Source organism: Eptesicus fuscus, chromosome 21, assembly GCF_027574615.1.
Source record: "Eptesicus fuscus isolate TK198812 chromosome 21, DD_ASM_mEF_20220401, whole genome shotgun sequence".
In the NCBI taxonomy this organism is placed as follows: domain Eukaryota; kingdom Metazoa; phylum Chordata; class Mammalia; order Chiroptera; family Vespertilionidae; genus Eptesicus; species Eptesicus fuscus.
In genome coordinates, this window is record NC_072493.1 from 43,340,984 (window position 1) to 43,368,569 (window position 27,586).

A 27,586-nucleotide genomic window follows, 5' to 3' on the forward strand; every position below is an offset into this window, starting at 1 on the left:
ACATACTTTTATATGTACTACCTGGAAACCAAAAATTGTGTGGCTTGCTTTACGGCGATGTCCGCTTTATGGCGGTGCCCGCTTTATTGCGACATCTGCTTTACGGCAATGTCCGCGTTATTGCGGTGTCTCTTTACGGCAGTGTCCGCCTTATTGCGGTGTCTCTTTACGGCAATGCCCACTTTATGGCAGTCAGTGGTGGAGTGGAGCCCTGGGTCTCCGGCGTATTCCTGTATTAGGATCGGTCTGTGGGTTACGGGATGGAATGGCAGCCTGGCTTTAGGATTCTGGGATGGAATGTTGCCTGGCGCAGGGATTCTGGACTTCCGGCTGACTCGGAGGATTTTGAGTAGGATGTCGGGGTAGCTCTGAGAGTCCTGGGTGGAAGTTAGGTGACGGAGAATCCTGGGCCGGGAACAAAGCACTTACAGGCCACCCGGCAGGCCCAGGCTCCTGGGTCCTTGGAAGAAAGCGAGACTCCCAGTTGTCTCTTGATTTACAGCCTGGGGGAAGCTAAGGCATCTGACGACTTGGGGAACCTGAGAACTGGGCGGTGGGTTTGGGGTGTGCGGGTCCAGAGGGGTGTCCCACTGATCCCTCACCCTCCCTCCCACAGGACGCCCTGCACACGTTCCCGCAGCTGCAGGTGGAGCAGAGCGGGGAGGGCTCCCCTGAGGACGGGGCCGTGCGGCTGCGGCCGGCCGGGGAGCCCTACAACCGCAAGACGCTCAGCAAGCTCAAGAGGAGCGTGGTCCGGGCCCAGGTGGGGCCGGGGAGGGCGGACAGGGTTGGAGGCGGGGGCGGCGCTGCCCAGTGCTGGGTGGATGCTGAGGCTTCTCCACCCCATCTGCCCAGGAGTTCAAGGTTGAGCTGGACAAGTCGGGATACTACACGCTCTACCACTCACTCCACCATTACAAGTACCACACCTTCCTGCGCTGCCGGGACCAGGTGAGTCCCCCCGCAGCGCCCTGGGGAGCTACCCCTATTGGGCTCTTCCGTGGATCCAGGGGCCAGGCTCCAGCCCCTCCTCCCTCAGACCCAGGAGTCCAGGCCCCCAGCCCCTCCTCCCTCAGACCCAGGGGTCCAGCTCCCAGCCCCTCCTCCCTCAGACCCAGGGGTCCAGGCCCCCAGCCCCTCCTCCCTCAGACCCAGGAGTCCAGGCCCCCCAGCCCCTCCTCCCTCAGACCCAGGGGTCCAGGCCCCCGGCCCCTCCTCCCTCAGACCCAGGAGTCCAGCTCCCAGCCCCTCCTCCCTCAGGCCCAGGGGTCCAGCTCCCAGCCCCTCCTCCCTCAGGCCCAGGGGTCCAGCTCCCAGCCCCTCCTCCCTCAGACCCAGGAGTCCAGGCCCCCAGCCCCTCCTCCCTCAGACCCAGGGGTCCAGCTCCCAGCCCCTCCTCCCTCAGGCCCAGGGGTCCAGCTCCCAGCCCCTTCTTCCTGGACACTGATCCCTAGACCCCCGCCTCCTGCCACCCCAGGCCGTGGTGGCCACCTGCCCCAGCTCCGTGTTTAAACCCCGCAGACCCTGGCCATCGAGGGCGGCGCCGAGGACCTGGGCCAGGAGGAGGTGGTCCAGCAGTGCATGCGGAACCAGCCGTGGCTGGAGCAGCTCTTCGACTCCTTCAGTGACCTGCTGGCCCAAGCACAGGCCCACAGCCGCTGTGGGTGACCCCACCTCTCCTGGGGGGGGGGGGTAAACACCTCCTCCTTGAACCAAGAATTGGGACAGAACTGTGTCTTCAGGCGCTAACCCCTAGGCCCTGTTGCCAGGGAACAGGGGAGGGTCACTGGTCAGGGTGTGTCCGTGCTGTCCCTACAGGGCAGGGTTCAGAGTTCGACTCGCCTCTCCCCAGCCCTCTCCACTCCCTCCCCACTCCTCCCACTGTCCGGTGTACAGAGAAATTATTTATATATATGTATAAATGTCTATTTAGTAACGGTTTCCCTCTCCCCCTTGCCCCATTCCCCCTTCCATGGCCATAGCCCTCACCCCCTCCACCTTGTACATAATGTATAGGAAAAATCTATGTATGGTTGAGGGGGGTGGGGCTGCTTTAGAGAGCTGGGGGACCCACCGACCCCCAAGCCCCCCCGTTACAGGCCAAGATCTTTGCTAAAGGCCATTCCCTCCCCAGGGCTTCCGGTGTCCAGTGGGAGGGGGAAAACGCATCTTGTTAATTATTTTTAATCTTATTTATTGTACATACCTGGGGCGGGGGCTGGGGAGGTGGAGGGGGGAGAAGGGTCCCCTCCTTTTGCCCCTCCCACTCCTTTTCTACTGCGATTTGTCTGTGTCTCCCCCCCAACACACACCACCCCCATCCCATTGTTGTCTGGATGTGGTTCTATTTTTTATCGGTCTCCCCTCCCCTCTTCCCTCTCTCTAACCCCTCTGCTCCCACCTCCCCTCCGCCCGTTGTCTCTTGCTCTTTCTTGGGCTTCTGTACAACTCAACTTGTATACACTGTGTACACACAACCAGCCAAACGAAAACCCAACGGCAAACACTCTATCGTCCGGCTGGCGTGGCTCTGTCCTGCGGCGTCTTGGGCGGCCCTGGGGTGGCGTGGGCAGAGGGTCTGGAACTGGAATGCGGCCTTTCTGGAGCCCTGGGTGGTGGTCGCGCCGGGGACCATGTATCTGTTGTGTCTCGCTGTGTAACGAATAGCCCGCCCCAAAATTTAGTGACTTAAAACAAGAAGCATCATTGTATGGTTTCTGAGGATCAGGAATCTGGGGGTGGGCTAACTGGGTGGGGCTGGCCTAGCTCTGTCACAAGGATGCCATCGGGCCATCAGCCGGTGGGCAGGGGTTCTGGGGGAGGGAGGAGGAACCGTGGGACAGTACATCTGAGCCATCTTATTCCCAGGGCGGAAGGTGGGACTCAGGGGAGCAGTCCTCAAGGATTTGGCTGGAGTTTCAGGATCTACTTTTTATATATATATTTTTTTTTATTTATTTTTTTACAGAGAGGAAGGGAGAGGGATAGAGAGTCAGAAACATCGATGAGAGAGAAACATCGATCAGCTGCCTCCTGCACACCCCCCACTGGGGATGTGCCTGCAACCAAGGTTCATGCCCTTGATCGGAATCGAACCTGGGACCCTTGAGTCCACAGGCTGACGCTCTATCCACTGAGCCAAACCGGTCAGGGCTCAGGATCTGCTTTTAAGGTGGCTCATTTACATGGCACTTGGCTGGAGGCCTCAGGTCTCTGCCACATGGACCTCGCCCGCCCATAGGGCAGCTTGAGTGTCTTCAGAGCATGGCGGCTGGCTTTCCCCAGAGCAGTGGTCAGCAAACTGCAGCTCGTGAGCCACATGCGGCTCTTTGGCCCCTTGAGTGTGGCTCTTCCACAAAATACCACGGCCTGGGCGAGTCTATTTTGAAGAAGTGGCGTTAGAAGAAGTTTAAGTTTAAAAAATTTGGCTCTCAAAAGAAATTTCAGTCGTTGTACTGTTGGTATTTGGCTCTGTTGACTAATGAGTTTGCCGACCACTGCCCCAGAGCAAGGAACCCAAGGGGAAATGCAAAGAGGAAGTTGGTTTTGTTTGTTTGTTTTGTTATATTTATTTTATTGATTTCAGAGAGGAAGGGAGAGGGAGAGATAGAAACATCAAGGATGAGAGAGGATCATTGATCGGCTGCCTCCTGCACACCCCACACTGGGGATCGAGCCCACAACCCAAGCTTATGCCCTGACCAGGAATCCAACTGTGACCTCCTGGTTCATAAGTCAATGCTCAACCACTGAGCCACGCCGGCCGGCCACAGAACCAACTTTTTAGTAAGCTCCCGGGAGGATTCACATGCACATGCAAGTTTGAGGAGCAATGTTCTAGGACAAGAACGTGAAACCTGGAGTTCCGCTGGTAGTATTCTAGAACCCGGCCTATAGCGCAGTGAGTAAGCCATTCTAGAGCCCGGACGCTTTCAACAAAGATAGACTCTTTTTTTTTTTTTTTTTTTAACATATTTTATTGATTTTTTATAGAGAGGAAGAGAGAGGGATAGAGAGTTAGAAACATCGATGAGAGAGAAACATGGATCAGCTGCCTCTTGCACACCCCCTACTGGGGATGTGCCTGCAACCAAGGTACATGCCCTTGACCGGAATCGAACCTGGGACCCTTGAGTCCGCAGGCCGATGCTCTATCCACTGAGCCAAACCGGTTTTGGCCAAAGATAGACTCTTGCTGCTCTAGAATCCCGGTGTCAGCATTGCGGGTGGCTGCTCAGTGGGGAGAGATCCGGTGACATGACGGGGTAGAGCATTCGCACCCTAGTTTCCCAGGTGAAGTTGAGGAAGGAACCCTGTTGTCCTGGAACCTTGGGTGTTGTCTAGACCATCCCCACTGTTATGGATGGTTTCACAGAATGGCTAGAAACATGTGAGGACATACTGGGAGTTAGTGATGGGCCGTGGACTTTCTGGAATCCTCTTAATCAGTTAAGAGCATTGAGAATGGACTTAAACCCTGGGATGCTGAGCGTATAGCCTCGGAGGGAGTGGTACATTCCAGGTTCTGGATTGAATGGATGCCAAATGGGGACCAAAGTCTCCAGGATCAGCGTTGTCCCGGGACAGAGCTCTGTCCTAGAAAGTGGATGGAGTGGTCAGAGGGTGGGCGTTGGGGTTCCAATAACCTTGTGGTTGGCCCTTTGTAATCCAATTGTTCCAACTGAATCCCAGCTCTCCACGCTAACTGGACAAGTTGGAGAATAGCCTCCCCTCCTCAGTTTTGTCATCTGTAAAATGGGCTTTCGGCAAGATGAAGGAAACCTGTTTGAAGCACTCGGCACTGCAGCACTTAGCTGCTGTTACCCTTAGCAGGAGACCTCAAGTGTCAGAGGTCCAAGAGATGGCGAGAAGGACAGAGACAGGATGACAAAGATGGACAAAGGACCCAGAGGGACCATCCTTGACAGGGCCCGCCAGCGCCCAGCGGAGGCAGGAACCAGAGAGGAGAGACTCACGGGTGCACACATGTGCCTAGGGCGATGCCAACTAGGTCACGCTAGCCGCTTGCTGCTGCCTGATGAGTTTGGAATGGCGGTGGCTGCGAACCTTCCAAAAATGGCCTGCCAGTTGTCGTGCGGGTTTGTGTGTGTGCCTTGTTCTGGGGGCAAATGGGAGCTTTCATCGGCTTCTCCAAGTGCATCTTGGTCCTCCAAGAGGCAGGGTGTCCCGGCCAAGGACTTGGCTCTGTTAGGCAATGCCGCGAGAACTCAGACCTTGTGCTAGGGGCGGGCCTCACCCCTGGCTGGGACTTAGGTGGGGGTGTCGGGTCTTATGTGGAAACTGCTAGAAACATCCCCCCACCCTCCGGCCCCTCCCCGTCCCCCAGAGGTGGGCCTCACGGAGCAGGCGTTCTGGGGGAGGGGGAGCGAACTTGCGGGACAATACGTCTGAGCCACGCTGACTCCCCGGGCGGAAGGTGGAACTCGTGCCAAGGATTCTGTGAGAATGAGACCCGGAAAGGGATAGCCAGCAGTCATTGTTCTGATCTGGAATACAGAGGGACATTCATGGTGCTGTGCGCCTCCTGCCCTGGGAAGTGGCTCTGTGGTCGCCCACATCACAGGGCACAGATGACAAGACAGAGGCTCTGCGACGGAGGTGGCGGAGCTGGGTTTGAACCCAGGCAGCCCGCGGCCGGGGCCCCTGCAGGACCATCGCTGCCCCCGGGCCCAGGAAGTGGGTTCTGGGTGGGTGTGAGGAGAGCATTTCTGGCCGGGACACGGATGTGGGGGGAGGGGCCGGAGATCATTGACTGGTGACAGCTCATCGGGTGGAGGTCAAAGTTCAGGCCTGGGGACATGTGGGATGGTGTTCTGGCCTGGTGTGTTGAGTGAGTTAAGTGTTGGGGTTCAACAACACCTGTCCAGTGGGCTTGGGAGATGGGTGAGTGGTGGTCTCCAGCCTTCTAGGGGAGCAAATAGAGCACGGAATTAGGGGTCCTGGGTTGAATGTGGGGGAATCAAAGGTTTCCAAACGGAAGAGTCCTAGCAACTTACGTCTGGTGGCCTCAAGATACCCCCCTCCCAGGAGAGAGGCCCAGATGGGGTGTGTCCACACCAGCCCCAAGTCATCAGCCCAGTTGGGAACTTTCTGGAACTGAGAACTTGCCAGCTGGCTGCTCGGACACCAATCCGTCCACCTGTCCCTTTCTCCTCTGGCCAAAAGCCCTTGCAAACATACATCGGAGGTGGGAGGGGGTGGGCAGGGTTTGTAGCGGTTGCTGCCTGTCTCCAAAGTCTGGAACTTTCTAGAACACCAATGGACCTCTCTGCGGTGGTGGGAATCTGCCTATTTGCATTGGGGTAGCCACTAGCCACATGTAAAGAATGAATGGGCTCTTGAAATGTGGCCAGTGTGACTGAGGACAGTCCCATGCCCTTGCCCTGGCCAAGTAGCTCCGTTGGTTGGAGCGTCGTGCTGATCCACCAGGGTTGCGGGTTCGATCCCCGGTCAGGGCACATGCAGGAAACGGGTGGGTGCATGGATGGATGGAACAACGGGTCCATGTTTCCCTCTCCCTCTCTGGGGTCAACGGGGGAAAAATAATATTCACATGTAGCTTCTGGCTACCATTTGGAACAGTGTCGTTTTAGAATGTTCCAGGAAAAAAAATCTTTTTCAAACATTAAACCTCATCCCAACAAATGCCCACCGACACAGAAAAGGGTGGAATGGCCTGGTGAAGGGCACGTGGGGTCCAGACACCTGGCTCACCTTGTTCTCGATGGCCCCTGCCCCCACCCACACGGGGTTCTAGATCCGATGGTTCTAGGAGGGCCGAGGCTTTCGTGTCTGTGTGTGTGTGTGTGTGTGCGCCCTGAGGTCACCGACCTCCTGTGTGTGTGTGTGTGTGTGTGTGCGCGCGCCCTGAGGTCACCGACCTCCTGTGTGTGTGTGTGTGTGTGTGCGCCCTGAGGTCACCGACCTCCTGTGTGTGTGTGTGTGTGTGTGTGTGCGCCCTGAGGTCACCGACCTCCTGTGTGTGTGTGTGTGTGTGTGTGCGCGCGCCCTGAGGTCACCGACCTCCTCTAGCCTTTCCCCTTCCACACAAGCACTTCCTGACATTGGCAGTGACCTTTATTTCTCTGGGGCGGGGTTATATACAGCAGTGACCCGGATGGACGCCCGGGAGCCCCTCACCCCCACCGGGGGCCTGGGTGGGGGGAGGAGGCGTTGGCAGAGGCACGCGTTGGCAGAGGCCGCAGGGCCAGGGGTCGTGGGGGGGGTGTGTGTAGTGTAGCCTGGGAGACCCAGGGGGAGGGCAGCTGGTGCCTGGAGCTTGTGCTGGTTCCTCTACAGGAGGACGCAGGGGCAGCCCCTGGCCTTCTTCCTGGGGGCGCTGGGGGGGCTGGGCGGGAGCTCCTGCTCCTGGTACTTCCTGTGGGGAGAGGCTGGTGAGTCTGGGGCCCCAGGGGTTGGGGACAGAAGACAGGGAGGGGGGGCTCCACGCACCGGACAGCCCGCACCAGCTGCTCGAAGGCCTCGTCCACGTTGAGACGCAGTTTGGCCGAGGCCTCGAAATAGGCCACGTGGTGGGAGGCGCTGAAGGTGTTGGCTTCAGATCGGGGCACCTGGGGGGAGTAGGGTGGGGACACAGGGGAGACTCAGGTCCCTGCACCCAGGACAGGGCAGAAGGACAGACACACTGTGCGCTGGAATGAGGGGGAGGGGTCACAGACGGTGCGCTGGGGGCTCAAATGGAAAGTTCCAGAGATCCTATGGGGGACACTGAGGGGGCTCGGTGCCGTCTGAGGAGTGGAGAGCCTGCACAGACATCTGCCCTCCTGCAAGTGAGATGACAGTTCATCGGGCAGAGAAGGGGGGTGTTCCCAGCAGAGGCCAAGCAGCCGAGGTTGGAAATCCCCAAAGGCTTACTCTAAACATGCGCTCTGCATGCAATCCCACGGCGGAGGGAAGTGGCGGGAGCAGAGAGAGGGAGGGCCGAGACCCTGGTGGGCACCCAGCGCCAGGTCGAAGAGCTGGGGTTTTTCCCAGGGCCAACGGGGAGCCACGGCGGGCTGGGAGCAGGGGAGGGGCAGCAGGACCCAGTGGGAGGTGGACCGGAGGGGAGACACGGGAGGCTGGTGCAAAGGTCCCGGTGGGAGCAAGAGCCGGGGGTGGAGCAGAGTCGGGGCTTGGGGACCTGGGGACCAGCCACCTCTCCTGGGAACTCCTGGGGGCAATGCCGGGGACTCCGCTAATACATCTAGCGAGGTGCGTGGCCGCGGAGGGGGCGGGATCACACAAGCCGGAGGTGAGGAGAGACAGGAGGTGCCCCCCAGGCTGAGACGGAGTCCCCGGGCGTCTGGGACCTGGCGCTGCGCTTCCAGATCGGCCTTGTTCCCGACCAACACGATGGGGAAGTCGTCTCGGTCCTTGACCCGCAGGATCTGCGTGAAGAGCTTGCCCACCTCGTTGAAACTGCGGAGGAAGCCCAGAGAGGGGTGAGGTGCAGCTGCTCGGCCCCGCCCCCGGCTCGGCCCCGCCCCCGGCTCGGCCCCGCCCCCGGCTCTGCCACCTCCCTGCTCCTCTCACCTCTGCCGGTCGTTAATGGCAAACACCAGCAGGAACCCGTGCCCGGCGCGCATGTAATGCTCCCGCATGGCGCCAAACTCCTCCTGGCCCGCGGTGTCCAGGACTGCAGAGACGGGGAGAGGGCCGCCATGTGGACAGGGCTCCCCTCGCCATCCCCAGGCACCCTGGGCCCGGCCCCGCCTCCCGCCCCCCGCCGCCCCCCACCCCCATGCGCTCTCGGCCGCCCTCACTGTCCAGTCGGGCCGGGACGCCATCCACGGTGCAGATCTTGGTGTAGGAGTCTTCGATGGTGGGGTCGTAGTCGGAAACGAAGTAGGACTGGTGGGGTGGGGAGAGGACGCTGTTACCCCACTGCCCCAGCAGGGAGGACACAGCTCTGTCCCCGCTCTCTGGATCTCGGTCCCCCCCCCCCCCGCCGTCTCTTGGGCTCCACCTTCCTCTTTCTGGCTTTCTGCCCCTCCCTCTGCCGCCCCCAGTCCCCTGTCTCCGAGGCTCTCCCGCACTTCTCTCTCTTTCGGGCATCAAGTACATCTCCTACATCCTGATGACCTCCTGGCTGTGTGGCATTGAACAAATCACTTCCCCTCTCTGAACCTGTTTCCTCATTTAGAAAATGAGGGTAAAAATAGCCCCACATTGAATCCAGCGTTTGTGAGATTCAGGGGAAATCCACTTCCCATCTAAGCATTTACCACACTGCCTGGACACAGTAGGTGCTCAGTTATTGGGAGCCGTGCTGTCCAGAATTCTGCCTGTCTGTATCCGTCCCTCCTCCTCTTTTCCCTCCTCTTCCTCCTCCTCCTCCTCCTCCTCCTCCTCCTCCTCCTCCTCCTCGGGCGGCTTTCAGTGTCTCCTCCCAGGGGAAGGTCTGGGTTCCAATCCAACTTTGGAGACACTGCCCCTCCTGCAGGCTGGGCCCCGCCCTTCCTGCCTGGGTCCCGCCTGTCTCCAGCCAGGCTTCTGAGCAGCTTCGGGTTTGCCCCTGGGATAAGGGGCCCAGGGCTGGGGGGCTTTTCTCTACACAGGCAAGGGCTCCCATCCTGGCAGGGGGGAGGGGCGGGTCTCTTAGGGGGTCTGGGGCCCAGGGACCTCTGCAGTATCTTCTCAGGAGCAGACACCTTTCTAGGGTTTCTCTGAGGCCGGAGGGAGGTTTCCCTTGGGAATGGGGTGGAGTTTTCCTGGGCAGGGGTGGAGTTTCAGCGAGAAGGGGTGATCTGGCAGCTGGGGGGTCTTAGGGCCGCACCCTGTCTGCTGGGGGTGGTGCTTGGTGAGGGCTTGTCCTGGAAGGAGGGTGTGGGGACCAGGCCCTGGGGGATTAGGAGGGTGTCTTGAGCGCACCTCACAAGAAGCCCAGGGGTGAGAACTAGGAGAGGGAAAGCCCGAAGATAATTTGGGCACATTTGGGAGTTTGTACTAAAATAGAAGTGCATGTCTAGAGTCTTAGAGACCCTGACATGCATTTATGAGGTCAGAGACACTCCTCAGGAGTAGCTATTTCTGGGGGTGTCAAGAATCTGGCGGGGGCTTCTTCCATGGAGACTGTTTGGGGAGGGGGGTAGCCAGGGCTTCTGAGAGAGGCTCAGGGAGTCTGAGTGTAAAATTCAAGAGGAGTAATTGGTTTTCCTTAGGGGGAGGCTGGAGGTCTGGGTCATGTGGGAGCCCCAGGATTTGGGGTCTTAGAGTTCTTTGGAGTGATCAAGGGGCACAGGACCTTTTAGAACTCTCTTGGGTCTGAGGGCATCTCTCTTAGAACTGGGTGGTCCCAGATGGGACTCAGGGGCAAAGTTTGGGCATAATTTCTAGATTCTGGGGGAGGTGGCTGAAAGGGCTAAGCATCCAGACTGGGGGCATCTCAAGGGCTTTGTGCACAGGCGTTCTCCCAGTTAGGCTCTGGCTCTCAGAGGGGAAGCTGAGGTCTGGGATTTGGGGGAGATGGGGCTCAGGGTGAGAGGAAGTGGCATCTACCTGGGTGGGGGCACAGGAAAGGACTTAGGATCTGGATGGGGCGACTTATGGATTTAACGTGCTCCCAGGAGGTGCTCAGGGTCAGGTCAACAGCGAAAGGGAGTCCTGGGCCCTGGGGGAGGGGCGGGGAGTCTCAGGACCTGAGTCTAGAAGGAAGATCCCTCAGGTAAGAGGGTGGAAGTCCTGGGGGGCTCAGGGTCACATTCTCAGGGGGATTTTTAAGATTAGAGGGCCTCATAAGAGGGTCTCAGTGATGGATCAAGAGGAAATCGGGGTCTCAGGGATCCTCCCCCAAGGGTTATGTTCTGGGTCCCCGGGGCACCCCCCGAGTGAGGTCCCACTACCTGGATGAACTGGATGGTCAGCGCACTCTTGCCCACGCCGCCGCCGCCCACGACCACCAGCTTGTGTGTCTCGCTGGGTGGGGGGTCCCCGGGCCCCGGCCCCCCACCCCGGGGCTGCCCCCGCCCCGTCGCGGACGCCGCCCCGCTGCTCATGTCGCGTCCGCTGCCGCCGCCGCCTCTACAGCCTGGGGGGAGCCGGGCGGGGCCTCGGGGGCGGGGCATGCTAATAAGACTACTGCATAATCATGAGCTGCAGCGAAAATGACAGTCTCGGTACACTTAAGGGGGAGGTAAGGCTAGGTAAAAGGAGGAGCTATGCTAATAGGGGTTAGGGAACGACGTTCTCCGTGAAGGGGAATTCCTAGAGGGGCGGGGATATGCTAATGAGAGAAAGAGAACTGCGCTCACAGTGGGAGCGGCGCCACGCGCTCTGGGCTGGAGGGCCGTCTGGGGGCGGGGCTATGCTAATACAAGCTCTCATTCTTCGGGCACAAGGGTAGGAAAGATCGTTCTGGGCGGGGCTATGCAAATAAGGAACTCGGTGAAGCTGCTTCTCAGGGCACCCTCCCCAGGGCCTTGTTCTAGTAGGCGGGGCCGGCCGGCTCCCGCGCGGCCGTATATAGGCGCGCTCCAAGGAAGGAGCAGGTCCTGAGGGGAAGCTCCACCTCCGTCCTGAGGTCCTAGCCAAACTTCCGACCCGGGCGTCCGGGCTGCACCTCGCAGTCTCCGCCCGCTAAGGGACCCAGGCTTCCGGTTCCCGCTGTCCCAACCAAGCGGAAGACAGACTGGGAGGGGAGTTGGGGCCCTGGAGGAGGACAGAGGAGTAACGGGACAGGGAGGAGCCGTGAGATCACTGCATTCCTAATCCATGAGCCAGCTCGCCCAAGCCGGGACGCCTGGGTCCTGAAGGGCCTTTAGCCAGGATTTCTGGGTCTTTGAAGGAGGAGGAAGCTGACGGTCCAGACTCCTGGGTCCCTAGGAGAGAAAGGGGGTCGAGGTCTGCATTCCTGTATCCCGGGGAGGAAGGATCTGGGGGTCCTTATTATTAGGACTACCCATGTCCCGTAAAGGAGGAAGCTGAGGGCCCAGACTTGTGTCCAGGAGTTGGAGGGGCTGGGGATCCGGAATTCTTAATCCCGAGGGAATTGAGGTGGGGAACCAGAACCCGTGTTCGTGTAAGGTACCAGCTTGAGACCAGGAATGGTCTGAGGGCCCAACTCCTGGATCTAAGGAAGGAGGAAGGCTCGGACTCCTGAGTCGCAGGGAGGAGGGAAATGGGAACCCGAAATCCTCTGCCGAGTGAGACGAATAGGAATTTGGACTTTACTATCCTAAATAAGGAGGCTGTAGGGCCGGCCTTCTTGGTTCTAAATTTAGAGGGGACTAGGAGATCGAGATTCTGGGCTCCCCAGAATGTGGGCGGGGCAATTTGCAGTCAATCCAACTTTTTTTTTTTTCTGCTGCACACTCCGAACTACAATTCCCTTGCATCTGTCGGGCTAAATGCTCTTTAGGTCACTTCCTGCTCCTCAGCTCTTTCCGCGCGCGCAGGGCATTGTGGGGCTACATCGCGGGCTACCGCAACCCCGCCTACTTCACCTCTCACCTCCATGCTGTCCCCGCGTGACGGAGGCGACGCGCGGACTACGCCTCCCGGCGTGCGTCGCGCGCACCCCTGCCCGGGTGCCCCGTTGACTGCTGGGAAACTGAGTCCGGGGCCTTCCCAACAGCCTTCACGGCACCGTGCACGGTACTTGAAGTCCCGGCAAGCTCGGCGGCGTTTTAACTCCGCCCCTCTCCTCCTCTGCTCGCGAACCTCCCCAGCCCGCCCCGCCCCGCGCCGGGGCCGGAGCCGCAGCCCGAGCGGCGGGGTAAGATGGCGGCGGTGGTCCGGGCCGCGGGGCTCGGGCCTATCGGGGTGGGCGGGGCGGAGTCGGGTCGCTAGTAGTCCTGCGGTCCTCCCCACACGCCGCGGGGCCTGAAGGACTTAGCGGGGCGGCCTCCGGCCGGGCAGCGGAGGCGGAGCCTGGCGCCGAACCGGGGGCCTTCTCAAGGCCCCGGGACGCGTCTGTGGGTGCCGAGGGCATCTACGGGGCGTCCCCGTGAGAACTGGGGACGTCCACAGGGCCTGGACCGAGACTGGCGCCTGCCCTCCATCATGGGTCTCTTCTGTAGGCACTGTTGATCGTCTTTACGGGCTGACCGGAGGCTAGGGTCTGTTCGGAGGGTTCTGGGGCCATCTTGAGATCTTGAGATATGTCCCAGAGGTGAGGGAGGTGTGCAAGAGCCGAGGAGTATCTGCAGAGCCATCTGTATAGCTCTGGGGTATGCCAATTGGGGCTGCGAAGTGTCTACAGGGGCTGACCTGAGGATGCCACTCACCTACATGGGTCTGGGGCCATTGAGCGGGCCTGAAAGAGCTGATCCTGGGTTAGGAAGTCATTCAGGGGTGGGATGTGTCCCCCAAGGGAGGGAGGCAAATACTGAGTTGTGCTGAAAGGCCTGGATGGGTCTCCAACGTCTGGGGAGTGTCTAATCTGAGTGACAGGAGGCTGTGGGCAGTTAGAAGGACCTGGAACCCGCTCGGTGGCTTTGAGCGTGCCTGCAAGAGTGCAGTCTCTCTGCCTGGAGCAAATTCGAATGCCTTTTGGGCCAGATAATCAGATGGAGAATAAGACAAAGGAGAGGACTGGAAAATATGCGGAACTCAAATGTACTTGCACTTTAGAAGGTAATTCAGATGATAAATGTCTTAAAAGTCTGTTATGGCCTTGGGGCTATAGAGTCAGAATTAGTCCACATGAGTCTGACGAAGTCCATAGGATCACCTAGCTATCCAGTGCAGCGCTTTTCAAACGCCTTTGACCTTGATCTACAGTAAGAAATACATTTTTCCATTGAGACCCCCAATACCTACTGACATATATATTGAACCGTATACCCACGCCCCATTGGTATTTCCACGTAGTACTTGCAACGTGAAGAATTTCCTACTGTGTTCTACTGAATTGCTTCCTGTGACAAGCTGTTTGTGAAGCACTTATACCGCTATCAGTGGGAATCACTCACTGATCTAGAGGGACCTAGCAATGTCTGCAGAGCCTTTTTAAGTAAAAAGAAAAAAAAAAATGTTTTTAAGGGGCCACTGGTATGTGTGTCTTTAGAGCTTGGGGCATGCCTGAATGGGCAAGGGAGCGTCTTCACACAGGTTCTGGGATCAGTGTGTCTGTCTGTAGCCTGCAGATCTTGATTAAGCTTCTGTTCCGTGAACCCCTGAAACTTGTGCTTCCCCCTGGAGGTGGGCCGGGAACTGTCCTTAGGGCCTTATCAGGGCGGGTGTCAATGGGGAGTTAGGGAAGGAGCCTCAGGCTCTTAGAGAGCTGGGAGGCCGCATGGGGGAGCTTTCAAAAAGCTTGAAAAATTGCCCATCCTTCCGTGGCTCAGTGGTTGAGCGTTGACCTATGAACCAGGAGGTCATGGTTCAATTCCTGGTCAGGGCACGTGCCCAGGTTGCGGGCTGGATCCCCAGTGAGGGGCGTGCAGGAGGCAGCCGATCAATGATTCTCTCTCATCATTGATGTTTCTCTCTCTCTCTCTCCCCCTCTCTGAAATCAATAAAAAAAAAATAATGTTTTTTAAAAAGCTTGAAAATCTGTTAGGAGGGAGAGCAGGACAGAGGTCTGTGCAGGTGTGCAGTGGAGAAAGGGCGGGGGGAGGGAAGCCTGGCCCCTAAAGGCTAATAATGAAAATGATCACTATTGTTACTCTGTGCTGAGCACTGGGTTAAGCTAACTCTGTGGTAGAAGCGGCTTTTTTCAGTTCTCACCGCTGTCCTCTGAGGTGGACACTCTGATTGTACCACATACTGATAGGCACCCTGAGTGGGGGGTTAGGGGTTCGAAGCTTTCTAGGAACTGAGACTGGGTATGGTTGCAGAGAAGCGGGTTTGACAGCTGGAGGGAAGCCTACAGCTGAAATACTCCTATTTTCTGAAGCCAACCGCATCTGAAGGATGCCCTTTCAGCTCTGGGTCATCTAAGAATTTCTGTGACATCGCGAAGGCTTCAGCCGTGCCTCCATGCAGTGGGCAGACAGGCCAGAGGCGATGTCCCCGGGGGGTCTGGTGGGCAGCAGGCCCTTCTCAAGTTGGTGTTTTCATTTCAGAAGTGGCACACGGGTTTTGGAAACCACACTGTCACAGTCCCATCTTCCATGTGTAAATAGTTCTGGTCCCTCACCATCAAGGAAAACGGATGATGCTTTAGGAAGTTGCTTTGTGTCGGAGGTGCACCCGGCTCTGGCGCGTGCCTCATTTTAGGAATGGTGCAGGCATGAGACTGGAGCACACTACCGGACATCACACCTCAGCAGAGGAAATTCTTGGCCTTGGGTTGGATCCCATGAGGGTGGGCCAGGAGGTCTTAAGTTGGGTTGTGGGGGAAGCTGTGGGATCTGCGGAGCGGGGTGTTGAAATAGGTGACGGGGAAAGCCTCCCCTGGACAGAGGAGGCAGCTGAAATCCAGCCGAGGGAAGGGAATGGCTCTACTCCCTCTGGTGTCTGCCCTGGACCTGGTGCACCCCCAAGGCCTGGGATGAGGTGGGGGAGAGGAGGGATGCTGAAGAGGATACCGACTGTGGGAACGCTGGAGGCCCTCGAGGTCTTGGTGACCATTCTCTGCCTTTGTCCCTGTGTGCACACACATCACACCACCCCCAGCCCTGCTGGCCTGCACTCCACACTCTCACCCCCTCCACCATCAGGTGACCATGGAGGAAGAAGATGAGTCTCGAGGGAAGACAGAGGAGTCGGGCGAGGATAGGGGCGATGGCCCGCCAGACAGAGACCCCGCGCTTTCTCCTACTGCCTTTATTCTGGTGAGGCTTGAAGCACCTGGGGCCAAAGGAGGGAGGGGCTGAGAGTCTGGGATGGACTCATGGGCCCTAGAGGGAGGAGGGCCTGGGGGCCTAGACTCTTGGCTCCTTCCTCTGAAGGGTTTGAGTCTGGTTGTAGGGTGTCCAGAATGCCTGTCTCCCAGGAGCAGAGCTCGGGAGCATTTGCACGAGTCCCCTGACCGCCGCCCTTTCTCTCCACCTCTCCACCTCCCATCTTTTCTTCAGCGGGCCATCCAGCAGGCCGTGGGAACTTCCCTGCAGGGGGATCTGGCGAATGATAAAGGTATGAGGGGTTCTAGTTCCTCTTCAGCTCCCTGCCCCATCTCTGCATTCTTTATCCCAACTTCATTCACGGGCTTTTCTGAGATCTGGGTGCCGCCCTTGGGCTGGCAAAGGAGCTGAAGATGAGTCTGCCTTGGAGGGAGGGGTTCACAGTCTGGCGGGAGGGAGACAGTCATGGCCCAGAGGTGGCCTGTGGTCCCCGAGAGGGCAGGAGGTCCAGCTAAGCTAATGGAGGAACCTGTCCAGGAGGGCTGCTTGGAGGAGGTGACATGTTAGAGTTGTCCGGTGAGGAAGAAAGCCCGAAGAGGCAGCAGCAGGCCCAGAGCACAGGGATGCGCTGCAGGACTGTTCAGTGTTTCTTAGGGGCTGGTGGGCAGGGGGTGGGAGGGGCGGCAATAGAAGTTCATGGGGACCAGGTCAGAGCTGGCTTCAATGCTGAGCTGCCCTGTCTGGGCTTTATCCTGAGGGCAGCTAGGAGGACAAATGGGTGAGAGTTGGAGTCTCAGAAGGGTGTTGGGGAAGTAGTAGATGGAGGCTGGGAGAGCAGGCAGGAGCGTGGTTCCCTTGCAAGAAGGAGGGTGGGCTTCTCTTTCCTCTGCCCCCCAAAGTCTCTGCGACTAGTCCTCTGTCCCCAGTCCCCACGCATATCTTTCTCCAGATGGCTCCAGGTGTCACGGCCTTCGATGGAGGCGCTGCCGGAGCCCACGGTCAGAGTCCCGTTCCCAGGAGTCAGGGGGAGCTGACACGGCTGCTGTGAGTAAGGAGGGGGCAGGGGAGATCAGGCCCTGGGCCTGGATCCCTAAGACGGGGAGATGGGGTTGGGGATCCAGCCTCCTGGGTCTGGGGTGCTGATCAGGGGCCATGTTGGAGGGTATGGGGGTCAGGCCCTGGGGGCAGTCAGGATGAGGGAATTGGTTGAATCCATTTGATTTCTTGACGGGGGGGTCTCAGTTGTCTGGGTTCTTGAGAGGTTAGGGGCTGGGGAAATGGGATTTGTGGTCCTCACAGGATCAGGGTCAGGGTGGAGCCTCTCCTCCCTACCCCAGGTGTTGGACATGGCCGCAGACAGCTTCCTGGCAGGGTTGGTGAGCGTCCTGGATCCCCCAGACACCTGGGTTCCCAGCCACCTGGACCTGCAGCCTGGCGAGTGAGTAGCTGGGCAGCTGGAGTGGGAGAGGCCTCGGCGTGCGAGCTGGGAGCACCCCTAAGGCTCACTCGCTCCTTCTGTCTTGCAGAAGCGAGGACATGCTGGAGTTGGTGGCTGAGGTCCGCATCGGGGACAGGGATCCGATCCCGCTGCCCGTGCCCAGCCTGCTGCCTCGTCTCAGGGCCTGGAGGACGGGCAAAACGGGTATGTGTGGCCAGGGCCGAGCTGGGCAGGTGGCCGGCCTCGGCTTTGTGTGCGTCAGGAACAGTCGTGGTGATTGTGTCGTTTAGACAGGATCTTTGTTTTAGTGTTCGTTTCCCCTGTTGCACCGCAATGAAGGCTGCAGTGCATGCCGGTATCCTAAAGTAGAAACCGCGGCGATGGCTGCCACATGGGAGCAGTTAGCACTCGGGAGGCCCTGCGAGTCCCGGGTCCCACCTCTCGGTGTAACTGCATGGGGTCTCATCTCCCCAGGAGGGGGCGCTCTTAGCATCTCCGTCTTCCAGAGGAGAAGAGGCTGAGCGAGGGAAATCACTTGTTCAGGGTGGCACAGCCAGGTGTCTAGTGTGGTCCTGAGCCCCAAGCCCAGGTGTGGAGTGTAAGGCCCAAGTTGTTGACGTCTGGGATGCACGCCTACCCACGTGAAAGTCTGCCCCGCTCCGCGGATGAGCACAGGTTCTCAAACCGGAGAAGGCATCAGAATCACCAGGGGAAGTCCTTTTTTTAAAATATATTTTTATTGATTTCAAAGAGGAAGGGAGAAGGAGAGAGAGCTAGAAACATCAATGATAAGAGAAAATCATTGATCGGCTGCCTCCTGCACGCCCCACACTGGGGATGGAGCCCACGCCGGCTGGGCACCAGGAGGACTTCCTGATGCACAGGTCGCCGGGCCCGCCCTCAGGTTTCCGATTCGGCAGGTCTGGGGTGGGGCTCGGGAATTTCCATTTCTAACCCTGGTGATGCTGCTGCTGGACCCTGGACCCCGGGCCCCGAAGAGACCGGGGTTAGGCTTCACTTTCGCATGTACCTACATATTTGGGGAGGGGTAGAGAGGTCAGCAAGAGGAAGGTGTAGCGGAAGGTCAGCTGCGAGCCACTGTGGCTCAGTGACTCTGAGCCGGTTCACCGTTTCCTTGTCCTTTTCTTACTGCAGTTTGTCTGTTAGGCTCAGGGGACATGGTGCCTGGACCCACCACACTCTTAGGGGCCCACAAAAGGAATTTCATTGCTTTTAAAATTAGAAGCCATAGAGGATAAGTAAACAAATGAGCGGGACTGTGTTCCAATAAAACTTTATTTACAAAAACAGACGGTGGGCTGGACTTGGCCCCTGGGCCTTAAGTAAAATAGATGTGTGGAGAACCTAGAAGTTGTCTTCAGGGGTTATGTTTTATTTCCTTATTCCAAGAGTTCTTTTGGTCTTCATTTGGAAAATACTAAGAACGTAGGGAAAAAAACTCACCCTTATTTCCAGTCCTTTGTAAAAACTACATGAAGAAGTAGATGCCTGTGCTGCAGACCACTCCGTCTAGATGTTGTTGTTTTTTTAGTTGCTTTTTTTTTTTTTTAATGTATCATTTTGGATATATTTAGATATTGTCACTTGGATTATTGCAGGGTTTTATTTTATTTGTATTGATTTCAGAGAAGAAGGGAGAGGGAGAGATAGACAGAAACATCAATGATGAGAGAGAATCATTGATCAGCTGCCTCCTGCACGCCCCACACTGGGGATCGAGCCCGCAACCCAGGCATGTGCCCTTGACCGGGAATGGAACTGTGACCTCCTGGTTCACAGATTGATGCTCAACCACTGAGCCACGCCGGCTGGTCCATAGACTGTTTTACACGTCAGGCTGTGGTGATGATAACCAGGGTCATAGGCGCTCACGCTCACTGAGTCCTCGCAGTGCCAGGCAGTTTGGTTCTGTGCAGCTGCTCACGTGGTCCTCTCAGACCTGGGGGTCAACGCTCCCATCATCACCATCCCCTGCTTTCTTTTCTTTTCTTTTTTAAAATATATTTTTATTGATTTCAGAGAGGAAGGGAGAGGGAGAGAGAGAAAAACCTCAATGATGAGAGAGAATCATTGATTGGCTGCCTCCTGCACGCCCCCCACTGGGGATCGAGCCTGCAACCCAGGCATGTGCTCTTGAGGGGAATTGAACCTGGGACCCTTCAGACCGGCTAGGGCCCCTGCTTTATTTTACTCCAGAGCCCTCAGCAGCTGGCAGACCCTACGCTTGGCATGTTGATATTTCTCTCCCCACTTGAATGTGAGCTCCTCGAAGGCAGGGATTTTTGTCTGTTTTGTTCTTCATTCTGATCCTGGTACCCCGATCAGCACCTGGCACAAATAGGTGATGGGTCACAGTACTGAGTGAATGCGCAGACCTTGCTTTATAGATGAGGAAACTGAGACAGACAGAGGTTGAGTGACCTGCCCACGGTCAGGTCATGAGGGAGGGCTGGAGCTGGGACCCAGATCGGGAGGTGGCTCCAGAGCTGCCCTCAACCCTGTGCTTCCCTGGCACCATCCACGTGACGTGCTGGCGTCCTTGCCACGGCAGGTCCTTGCAGTTCCATGTGGCTGACAGGGTCCTGTGGACCCTGATGTGTGTCTCAGTCCTGGGGCAGGACCTGTGGCCCTGAGACTCGTGCTTAGAGGCAGGGTTTCCGGAGTGTGGACGAGGTGACTTAGGAAAGGATGATGGTCGCCCTGTCACTGGTGGGTGTTGTCTCTACGTCCTGAGCAGATGTAGCCCCTTGAGTGGGGTCATTGCACAGTGAAGGGTCTGGAGTGGAGACTCAGGCGGCCAGGGCTCCCTAGCTCCGCCCCTTCCTGGCTCTGCGGAGGGAGCTTCACCTTTTCAGGCTCCCGTTCTCTCTGTAAAATGGGATAGCCTCCCACAAGAGGCAGCCGGCTCAGCAGGCCTGAGCCTGGCCGTGCAGGCGGTCTGAGGTTCGAATCCAGCTCTCCCACCCAAGCCCACACCCTCTGCAGTAACATGCCTGCCCTCAGTGGCCAGGTGGTCCTGGGCTGCGGGCCAGCGTCCGTCTCAGGGGGGAGTGCAGGCTGGGGGACCACATTGACCAAGTTTGCGCCCTGCCTCCTCCCCGCTCTGTGTACCTGGGGAAGCTACCGCAGCTCTCCGTGCCTCAGTTTCCTCCTGGGACACAGTATCTGGTGTAGAGTTGTTAGGAACATCCTATGCGCTAACACATGCGAAGCACTGGGGCAGTACCTGTAGGTGCCAGGAGTGCTGAGTGCGGGCGAGGGCATGGATGGCGGCTGGCTGCCTGCAGCCCCTCCCTGGGGGGTCATGGAGGCAGGACCTGCACCTGACCACAGCTCTGTCTCCCCTGTTCCTTTGCAGTTTCTCCTCAGTCTCATTCTTCTCAACCCACCCGTGCCCGCCACCTCCTCACCTTGGGCACTGGGGACGGGGGCCCTGCCCCCCCTCCTGCCCCCTCCTCTGCGTCCTCCTCACCTTCTCCTTCCCCCTCGTCATCTTCCCCTTCCCCTCCTCCCCCACCGCCACCCCCAGCCCCCCCAGCCCAGCCTGCCCCTCGGTTTGACATCTATGACCCCTTCCACCCCACCGATGAGGCCTATTCCCCACCGCCTGCGCCAGAGCAGAAGTACGATCCCTTTGAGCCTACTGGCTCCAACCCCAGCTCATCCGCTGGGACCCCCTCCCCTGAGGAAGAGGAGGAGGAGGAGGAGGAGGAGGAGGAAGAGGAGGAGGAAGGCCTGTCCCAGAGCATCAGCCGCATCTCTGAGACCCTGGCGGGCATCTATGATGACAACAGCCTGAGCCAGGACTTCCCAGGTGATGAGAGCCCCCACCAGGACCCCCAGCCCCCACAGTCAACTGTAGCCCCCGGCACACCACCCCAGGCGGACTCCACCCGGGTGGACGGAGCCACCCGCCGGCGAGTCTTCGTTGTCGGGGCCGAGGCGGAGGCCTGTCGGGAAGGCAAGGTCTCCGTGGAGGTGGTGACAGCCGGTGGAGCTGCCCTCCCGCCGCCCTTGCTGCCACCTGGTGACTCAGAGATTGAGGAGGGTGAGATCGTCCAGCCAGAGGAGGAGACCAGGATGGCGCTGTCCCTCTTCCGGACCAGCCGGGCTGCCCGCCCTCCGCCAGCGGCTCCGGCCGCCCCCACGGCCCAGCCCCCACCCCCGCCGCCCGCCTCCCGGGCCCCTGAGGGCGATGACTTCTTGTCTCTGCACGCCGAGTCGGATGGTGAGGGCGCCCTGCAGGTGGACCTGGGGGAGCCGGCCCCCGCGCAGCCCCCCACGGATGCTCGCTGGGGTGGCCTGGACCTCCGCCGCAAGATCCTGACTCAGCGGCGGGAGCGCTACCGCCAGCGCTCGCCCTCCCCGGGCCTCGCCACCCCGGCCGGCCCGCCCGCCCGCAAGAAATCGCGCAGGGAGCGCAAGCGCAGCGGCGAGGCCAAGGAGGCCGCGTCCTCCTCCTCCGCCGTGCCGCCCCCGCCGGCCCCCGCCTCCCCCTGGGACTCCAAGAAGCACCGCTCCCGGGACCGCAAGCCGGGCTCCCATGCCTCCTCCTCCACCCGCCACCGCTCTCGGTCCCGCTCCGCCCGCCGCCGCTCACGCAGCCCCGACCGCCGCCGGGGAGGCAGCCGCCGCTCTAGGTCCCGGGAGAAGCGGCGTCGGAGGCGGCGCTCGGCCTCTCCGCCCCCGGCCACCTCTTCCTCGTCTTCCTCGAGGCGCGAGCGGCACCGAGGCAAGCACCGGGAAGGTGGCGGCAGCAAGAAGAAGAAGAAGCGGTCTCGGTCCCGAGGTGAGAAGCGGTCGGGGGACAGTGAGAAGGGCCCGGTGCTGGCCCAGCCGCCCTCCGGCTCCACTTCGCTGGGTGCGGAGCGCGACCGCCGCCGGGGCGCTGTGCCGCCCTCCATCCAGGACCTCACGGACCACGATCTCTTCGCCATCAAGCGGACCATCACCGTGGGCCGGCCGGACAAGTCCGACCCCCGAGGCCCGTCACCGGCCCCGGCCTCGTCGCCCAAGCGCGAGGTGCTGTACGACTCGGAGGGACTCAGCGCGGAGGAGCGGGGTGGCCGGAGCGGCGAGAAGGACCGGCGCCGCTCCGGGGCGGCTTCCTCCTCCCGGGAGAAGGGATCACGGCGGAAGGCGCTGGATGTGGGGGATCGGGACCGGGAAAGGGACAGAGATAGGGACAGGGACAGGTCATCCAAGAAAGCCCGGCTCCCCAAGGAGTCCGCGCCCTCCTCAGGGCCCCCGCCCAAGCCGCCGGTCAGCAGTGGCTCCGGGTCCTCCTCCTCCTCCTCCTCCTCTTCCTCCCGGAAGGTGAAGCTGCAGTCGAAGGTGGCGGTGCTGATCCGGGAGGGTGTCAGCAGCACCACGCCGGCCAAGGAGGCTGCGTCCGCCGGCCTGGGCTCCATTGGAGTCAAGTTCAGCCGCGACCGGGAGAGCCGCTCCCCCTTCCTCAAGCCTGAGGAGCGGGCTCCTGCTGAGGTGGCCAAAGCAGCTCCTGGCAGCACCAAGCCCAAAAAGACCAAGGTTAAGGCCAAGGCTGGGGCCAAGAAAGCCAAGGGGACCAAGGGAAAGACCAAGCCATCCAAGACCAGGAAAAAGGTCCGCAGCGGGGGCAGCAGTGCGGGCCCTGGGGGCCCCGTGACGCTCAAGAAGTCCAAGGCTGACAGCTGCAGCCAGGCTGCAGGAGCCAAGGGAGCTGAGGAGACGTCCTGGTCTGGGGAAGAGCGAGCAGCCAAGGCCCCCAGCACCCCACCCCCCAAGGCAGCCCCTCCGCCCCCTGCCCTCACTCCGGACTCGCAGACTGTAGACAGCAGCTGTAAGACACCTGAGGTCTCCTTCTTGCCTGAAGAGGCCACTGAGGAGCCTGGGGTCCGAGGTGGGGCAGAGGAGGAGGAGGAGGAGGAAGAAGAGGAGGAGGAGGAAGAGGAGGAGGAGGAGCAACAGCCTGCCACCACCACGGCCACCAGCACGGCCGCCCCCGCCCCAAGCACGGCCCCTAGCGCAGGATCCACAGCTGGTGACTCAGGGGCAGAGGACGGGCCGGCTCCCCGTGCCTCTCAGCTGCCCACGCTGCCCCCACCCCTGCCCTGGAACCTGCCCGCCGGTGTGGACTGCACTACCAGTGGCGTCCTGGCCTGTGAGTGTTCCCCATGCCGGGGCCGGGGCTGTCTGGGGTGGGCAGGAAGGACCAGGAGAGATGACACCATATGGGGACAGTCTTGGAGGCAGTGGATGCCTTGGAAAGGGTGGGTATGTAGTGACCTGGGCTGGGGGCCATAGGTGGGCGAGGGCCCATCAGGGTCTGTCCAGGGGGCTTCTCGATGTTTGGGTGTGATGGGCACGGTGGCCAGCACAGCTGGAGTAGGGCGTGTCCTGGAGTTCTCCTACACGAGAACTGGTATAGACTGGATGGGGGGGACCAGGAAGAATGGGGTGAGCAGTGTTCCTTAGGGGATGGCAGTAGTCTCTGCCAGGTCACAGGCGTGAGAGAGGCTAGGATTGGCTATGGGGGCTGAGGAGACAGACTCTCACTTCTGCCACCACCTTGTCAGTGATTGGCCCTGCCACACCCCTTGAGTGGCAAGAACATTGGGAGTGTGGAGGGGGTGTTTTTCAGTGGCCGAGGCCCCCTTTTCTTAGTTCTGAGCCTGCGGCCTTAAGGCCTGTCCAGGGGCCCGGGGATGGCAGTGGGTGGAGAGGTGAGTTTCACCGTCTCATCTCCTGTCAACCCCGGACCTCCCTGTCCTCAACTCTCCGCCTCCTGCAGTGACTGCACTTCTCTTCAAGATGGAAGAAGCCAATCTGGCAAGCCGAGCAAAGGCCCAGGAGCTGATCCAGGCCACCAACCAGGTGGGCTCCCCAGGGAAGCGTCCCCACAGCCCCTTCTCTTGTCCCCTCCTTGGGTTAGGAGAGGAACTACAACTCCCAGCAGGCCTTGGGGCAAGATATTGGCCATAAGTGGAGCTTGTTACCCTTGGGACTGTTGGGAAATCAGGGTGGAAATAATAGGGGTACATGTTTCCTCTTTCCCTCCACTGCCCTTTGTTCATCCTCCAACTCTTCCACAGATCCTCAGCCACCGAAAGCCACCCTCCAGTCTGGGGGTGACACCAGCTCCTGTACCCACCTCTCTGGGCCTGCCCCCTGGCCCCTCCAGCTACCTGCTCCCTGGCAGCCTTCCCCTAGGGGGCTGCGGCTCTACCCCTCCCACCCCCACTGGGCTGGCTGCTGCGTCTGACAAGAGAGAGGGCAGTAGCAGCTCCGAGGGACGAGGGGACACAGATAAGGTGAGCTGGGCTTGGGAGAGGGGGGATGATGGTGACAGTTTTGCAGAGAACACGAGCAGATACTGAGATGCAGGGGCCCACAGAGAATGGCAAAGGTGATGCCAGCAGATGGGGCCATAGACTTAAAAAAACACTGAAGTTGTTCAATTGTAAGGATCTGAACTGTCACTCTAATGGATGAATGGGTGCTGGGCAGGTTTTTAAAAGATTATTTGTGCATATATATATGCATAAATAATATATATATACACACGCACACATACACACACACACACACACACAGAGAGACAGACAGACAGACAGATAAGGATATAAACATACACTCATACCATCACCATGGGCCAACCGGACAAGTCCGACCCCTGAGGCCCGTTGCCAGCCCTGGCCTCGTCGCCCAAGCGTGAGGTGCTGTATGACTCGGGGGGACTCAGCCCAGCGGAGCGGGGTGGCAGGAGCGGCGATGGTTGCCCATATCCATCCCTCCATACCTCCCCCCTTCCTTCCCTTTCTCCATCCCCATCTTTTTGTGTAAGGGGAAGAGTGGTTGACAAACAAAAATCAAGCATTTTCTAGATGAAGGAAGGAAGACTAGATGCTGGGCAAATACAAACAGGCTTTCCACCTGGCTCCTCCGCCCAGACCTGGGGCTGTTATCTTTTTGGTCAGTTCAGGATGCTTTTCGTTAAGGTCCAACAGCCTATCGCTGATGGCGGCATTGCCCGTCCCTCAGGACGCTTCATGTGCAGTGCCGGGGCGGGGGGGGGGGGGCAGGAGCCCATGAAAAGCGCCGTGTGAGGGACAGCGGCAGGGCCCAGCTGCGTGGTCTGCGGGACGAGGACAGGACGGCCTGGGAGGACCAGCCACGGTGCCTTGCTCTGCCAGGGAGGCTGCTCTGGTCTGTTCTCTGCCTGTTGTCTTCCCTTGCCACCTCTGAGATGGCCGTGGGGGACAGCCCCCCTTCTCTTTAGAAACCCACTTCCTGTGGGTTAGGGAGGCCCGAGGACTCTCCGGGGGGCCGGTGGCTCCCCTAGCAGTGGCGCTGCCCAAGCGGCCAGGGGTTCAGCAGACAGTTTGCATCATCTCTCCCGAGATGCTGGCCTGAAGTCTGGGGTGTCCGGCCCTTGCCAGAACTCAGTTTACTGTTCCCGTCTTCCCTCAGCCCTGGCCCGGGAAGGCGACCTCCCCAGGGCTGGTGTTTCGGTGACTGTCCCTTGTGCAGACTGCCTCTGGCTTGAATGTGCTCTCCTGCTAGAGGTGTCCTGTCCGTCGGTGTTTGCAAAGATCCCACTTGAGGTTGAGGCAGGGGGTGGGGTCTCTCAGCTGCTCCCTGTCCTGTCCCCACCTCAGAACAGTCACAGCTCCCCTTGATTGGTTCCTTGCTGTGGCCTCCATGTGTCGCCTCCCCCTCCCCGTGAGTACTGTCTGCATTTTACCAGTGAGCTCTAAAGGGGTTTGGTCCCTTGTCCAGGTCTCGGGTGGTAGAGCAGGATTCTAGCACCTCCCCTTCCATGCCCTCCCCTCCACTCCTAACCAGTCCTGGACCCCCGGTGCCCCTTAGCCTGCTGTCCTCTCAGCAGCCAGGGCAGTGGCGTGAAGCCCACGCCGGGAAGCCTGGCCGTACTTTGCTGCTGCCATCAGAGGAAGTCTCATAGAGTCCAATGAAAACACTCGTACTGCTTGGCTAACGTCTTGTCTCCCACTAGACTGTGAGCTTTGTAAGGGCAGGGGACACGTGTGTCCTGGTGCAGCCTGGAGGACATGCTCAGTGACACTCAGAGGCCCAGGCCTGTGGTCCGTGGTGACCTCAGCATGGGGTGCACAGCAGCCCCTGAGCACGACATACCCCTCCGAGAGTGGCTGCTGGTCCGGGAGGCCGAGTGGCAGGCGGGGGTGCAGGCCGGGTCCCGCAGGAACTCACCTGGCCTTGCTGTTCCCTTTCCCGCTCTGTCACTGTCGCCAGTACCTGAAGAAGCTGCACACACAGGAGCGGGCGGTGGAGGAGGTGAAGCTGGCCATCAAGCCGTACTATCAGAAGAAGGACATCACCAAGGAGGAGTACAAGGACATCCTGAGGAAGGCCGTCCACAAGGTGGGCCCGGAGGGGGACAGACACACAGAGGTGGGTGGAGGACGTGACGCAGAGACAGATGAGTGCAGACAGGTGTACGCAGATGGGGAGACTGAGGGACGGTGGGTCAGTCTGGAAGGTGAGGGTGGCAAGATCTCAAGCCCATCTGGGCCCGTTCTGCTGGCATCGGGATAAGTAGGGACATTGGTCTGGACATGGGGGAGCGACTGCTATCCTAGTCCCAGGCTGTGCTCAGCAGTCCAGGAGAACGGGGGCCTGGGGGCGCTGGCAGTGATGGCAGGTGCCCCTCGCTCCCCAGATCTGCCACAGCAAAAGTGGGGAGATCAACCCCGTGAAGGTGAGCAACTTGGTGCGTGCCTACGTCCAACGCTACCGCTACTTCCGCAAGCACGGCCGCAAGCCAGGGGACCCCCCAGGACCCCCACGGCCACCCAAGGAGCCAGGGCCCCCTGACAAGGGTGGCCCCGGCCTGGGCCTGCCCCTGCCCCCTCTCTGAGACCCCCAACCCCACTTCCTTCCTCTGCCTCTTCAGAATTCTGGACGTATTTATGGCTCCACCGCTCCACTTCCCTCCCCATCAGTGGGATGACTGGGAGAGGGTTGCTGTGGGGATGAGGAGAGCCCCCTGCCCAGCCCTGTGCCCATCTTCCTGGTCCCGAGCCTGTCCCCATCGCCTCTCCCCTCTGTTCATGTCCCTCCCCCAGTTTCATTAAAGATTTCATGAAATGTTACCTTCGAACCCCGTGATTTTAGCCCTTTTTTTTTCAGAGTCTAATTTGGGAAGGGGTTAGGGAGGGACACACGCAGGAGTTTGGCCCAAGTCTGAGGGTGGTTCAGGGAGACCAGGCTGTGTGGCTTGGGGCTAGTCCATTCCCCTCTCTGGGCCTCAGTTTTCTTATCTTAGAAGTGGGTGTTGTGAGGATCGAGACCCAGGCCGGTGAGCACTTAGAACCCTCCGGTCACTGGAAGCTGCTGCTGCTGAGGGTGGTGATAGCAC

The 27,586-nt window shown here is 59.5% G+C and overlaps 3 protein-coding genes across 4 annotated transcripts in view; 2 read left to right on the plus strand and 1 right to left on the minus strand.

The window, feature by feature from the left end:
- PRR12 (proline rich 12) overlaps nucleotides 1-2,511 on the plus strand; it is a 29,413-nt gene extending 26,902 nt beyond the window's left edge. Inside the window, exons 12-14 of the mRNA XM_028129533.2 lie at nucleotides 617-763; nucleotides 856-951; nucleotides 1,522-2,511. Coding sequence (XP_027985334.2) covers nucleotides 617-763; nucleotides 856-951; nucleotides 1,522-1,668 — 390 coding nt within the window. The 3' untranslated portion in view covers nucleotides 1,669-2,511. The remainder of the gene's footprint in view (nucleotides 1-616; nucleotides 764-855; nucleotides 952-1,521) is intronic.
- A 4,569-nt stretch (nucleotides 2,512-7,080) lies between these two features.
- RRAS (RAS related) lies at nucleotides 7,081-11,057 on the minus strand. The gene is made up of 6 exons (XM_054710490.1): nucleotides 10,866-11,057; nucleotides 8,787-8,874; nucleotides 8,557-8,659; nucleotides 8,334-8,442; nucleotides 7,474-7,592; nucleotides 7,081-7,399 (listed from the first exon to the last, which is right to left on the minus strand). Exons 1-6 carry the CDS (start codon nucleotides 11,016-11,018, stop codon nucleotides 7,315-7,317), a joined length of 657 nt encoding a protein of 218 aa, XP_054566465.1. The 5' UTR covers nucleotides 11,019-11,057; the 3' UTR covers nucleotides 7,081-7,314.
- A 1,610-nt stretch (nucleotides 11,058-12,667) lies between these two features.
- SCAF1 (SR-related CTD associated factor 1) lies at nucleotides 12,668-27,328 on the plus strand. Of its 2 annotated transcripts, none has more exons than XM_054710800.1 (11): nucleotides 12,668-12,736; nucleotides 15,627-15,740; nucleotides 15,984-16,041; nucleotides 16,699-16,793; nucleotides 17,087-17,187; nucleotides 17,276-17,391; nucleotides 20,567-23,350; nucleotides 23,981-24,063; nucleotides 24,282-24,500; nucleotides 26,461-26,589; nucleotides 26,888-27,328. In XM_054710800.1, the coding sequence occupies exons 2-11, from the start codon at nucleotides 15,633-15,635 to the stop codon at nucleotides 27,083-27,085; spliced, it is 3,891 nt and encodes a 1,296-aa protein (XP_054566775.1). In that variant the 5' UTR covers nucleotides 12,668-12,736; nucleotides 15,627-15,632; the 3' UTR covers nucleotides 27,086-27,328. The 2 variants fall into 2 exon arrangements, with proteins under 2 accessions (XP_054566775.1, XP_054566774.1); XM_054710799.1 differs by lacking the exon at nucleotides 12,668-12,736 and adding an exon at nucleotides 13,365-13,596.
- The last annotated feature ends 258 nt before the right edge of the window (nucleotides 27,329-27,586 follow it).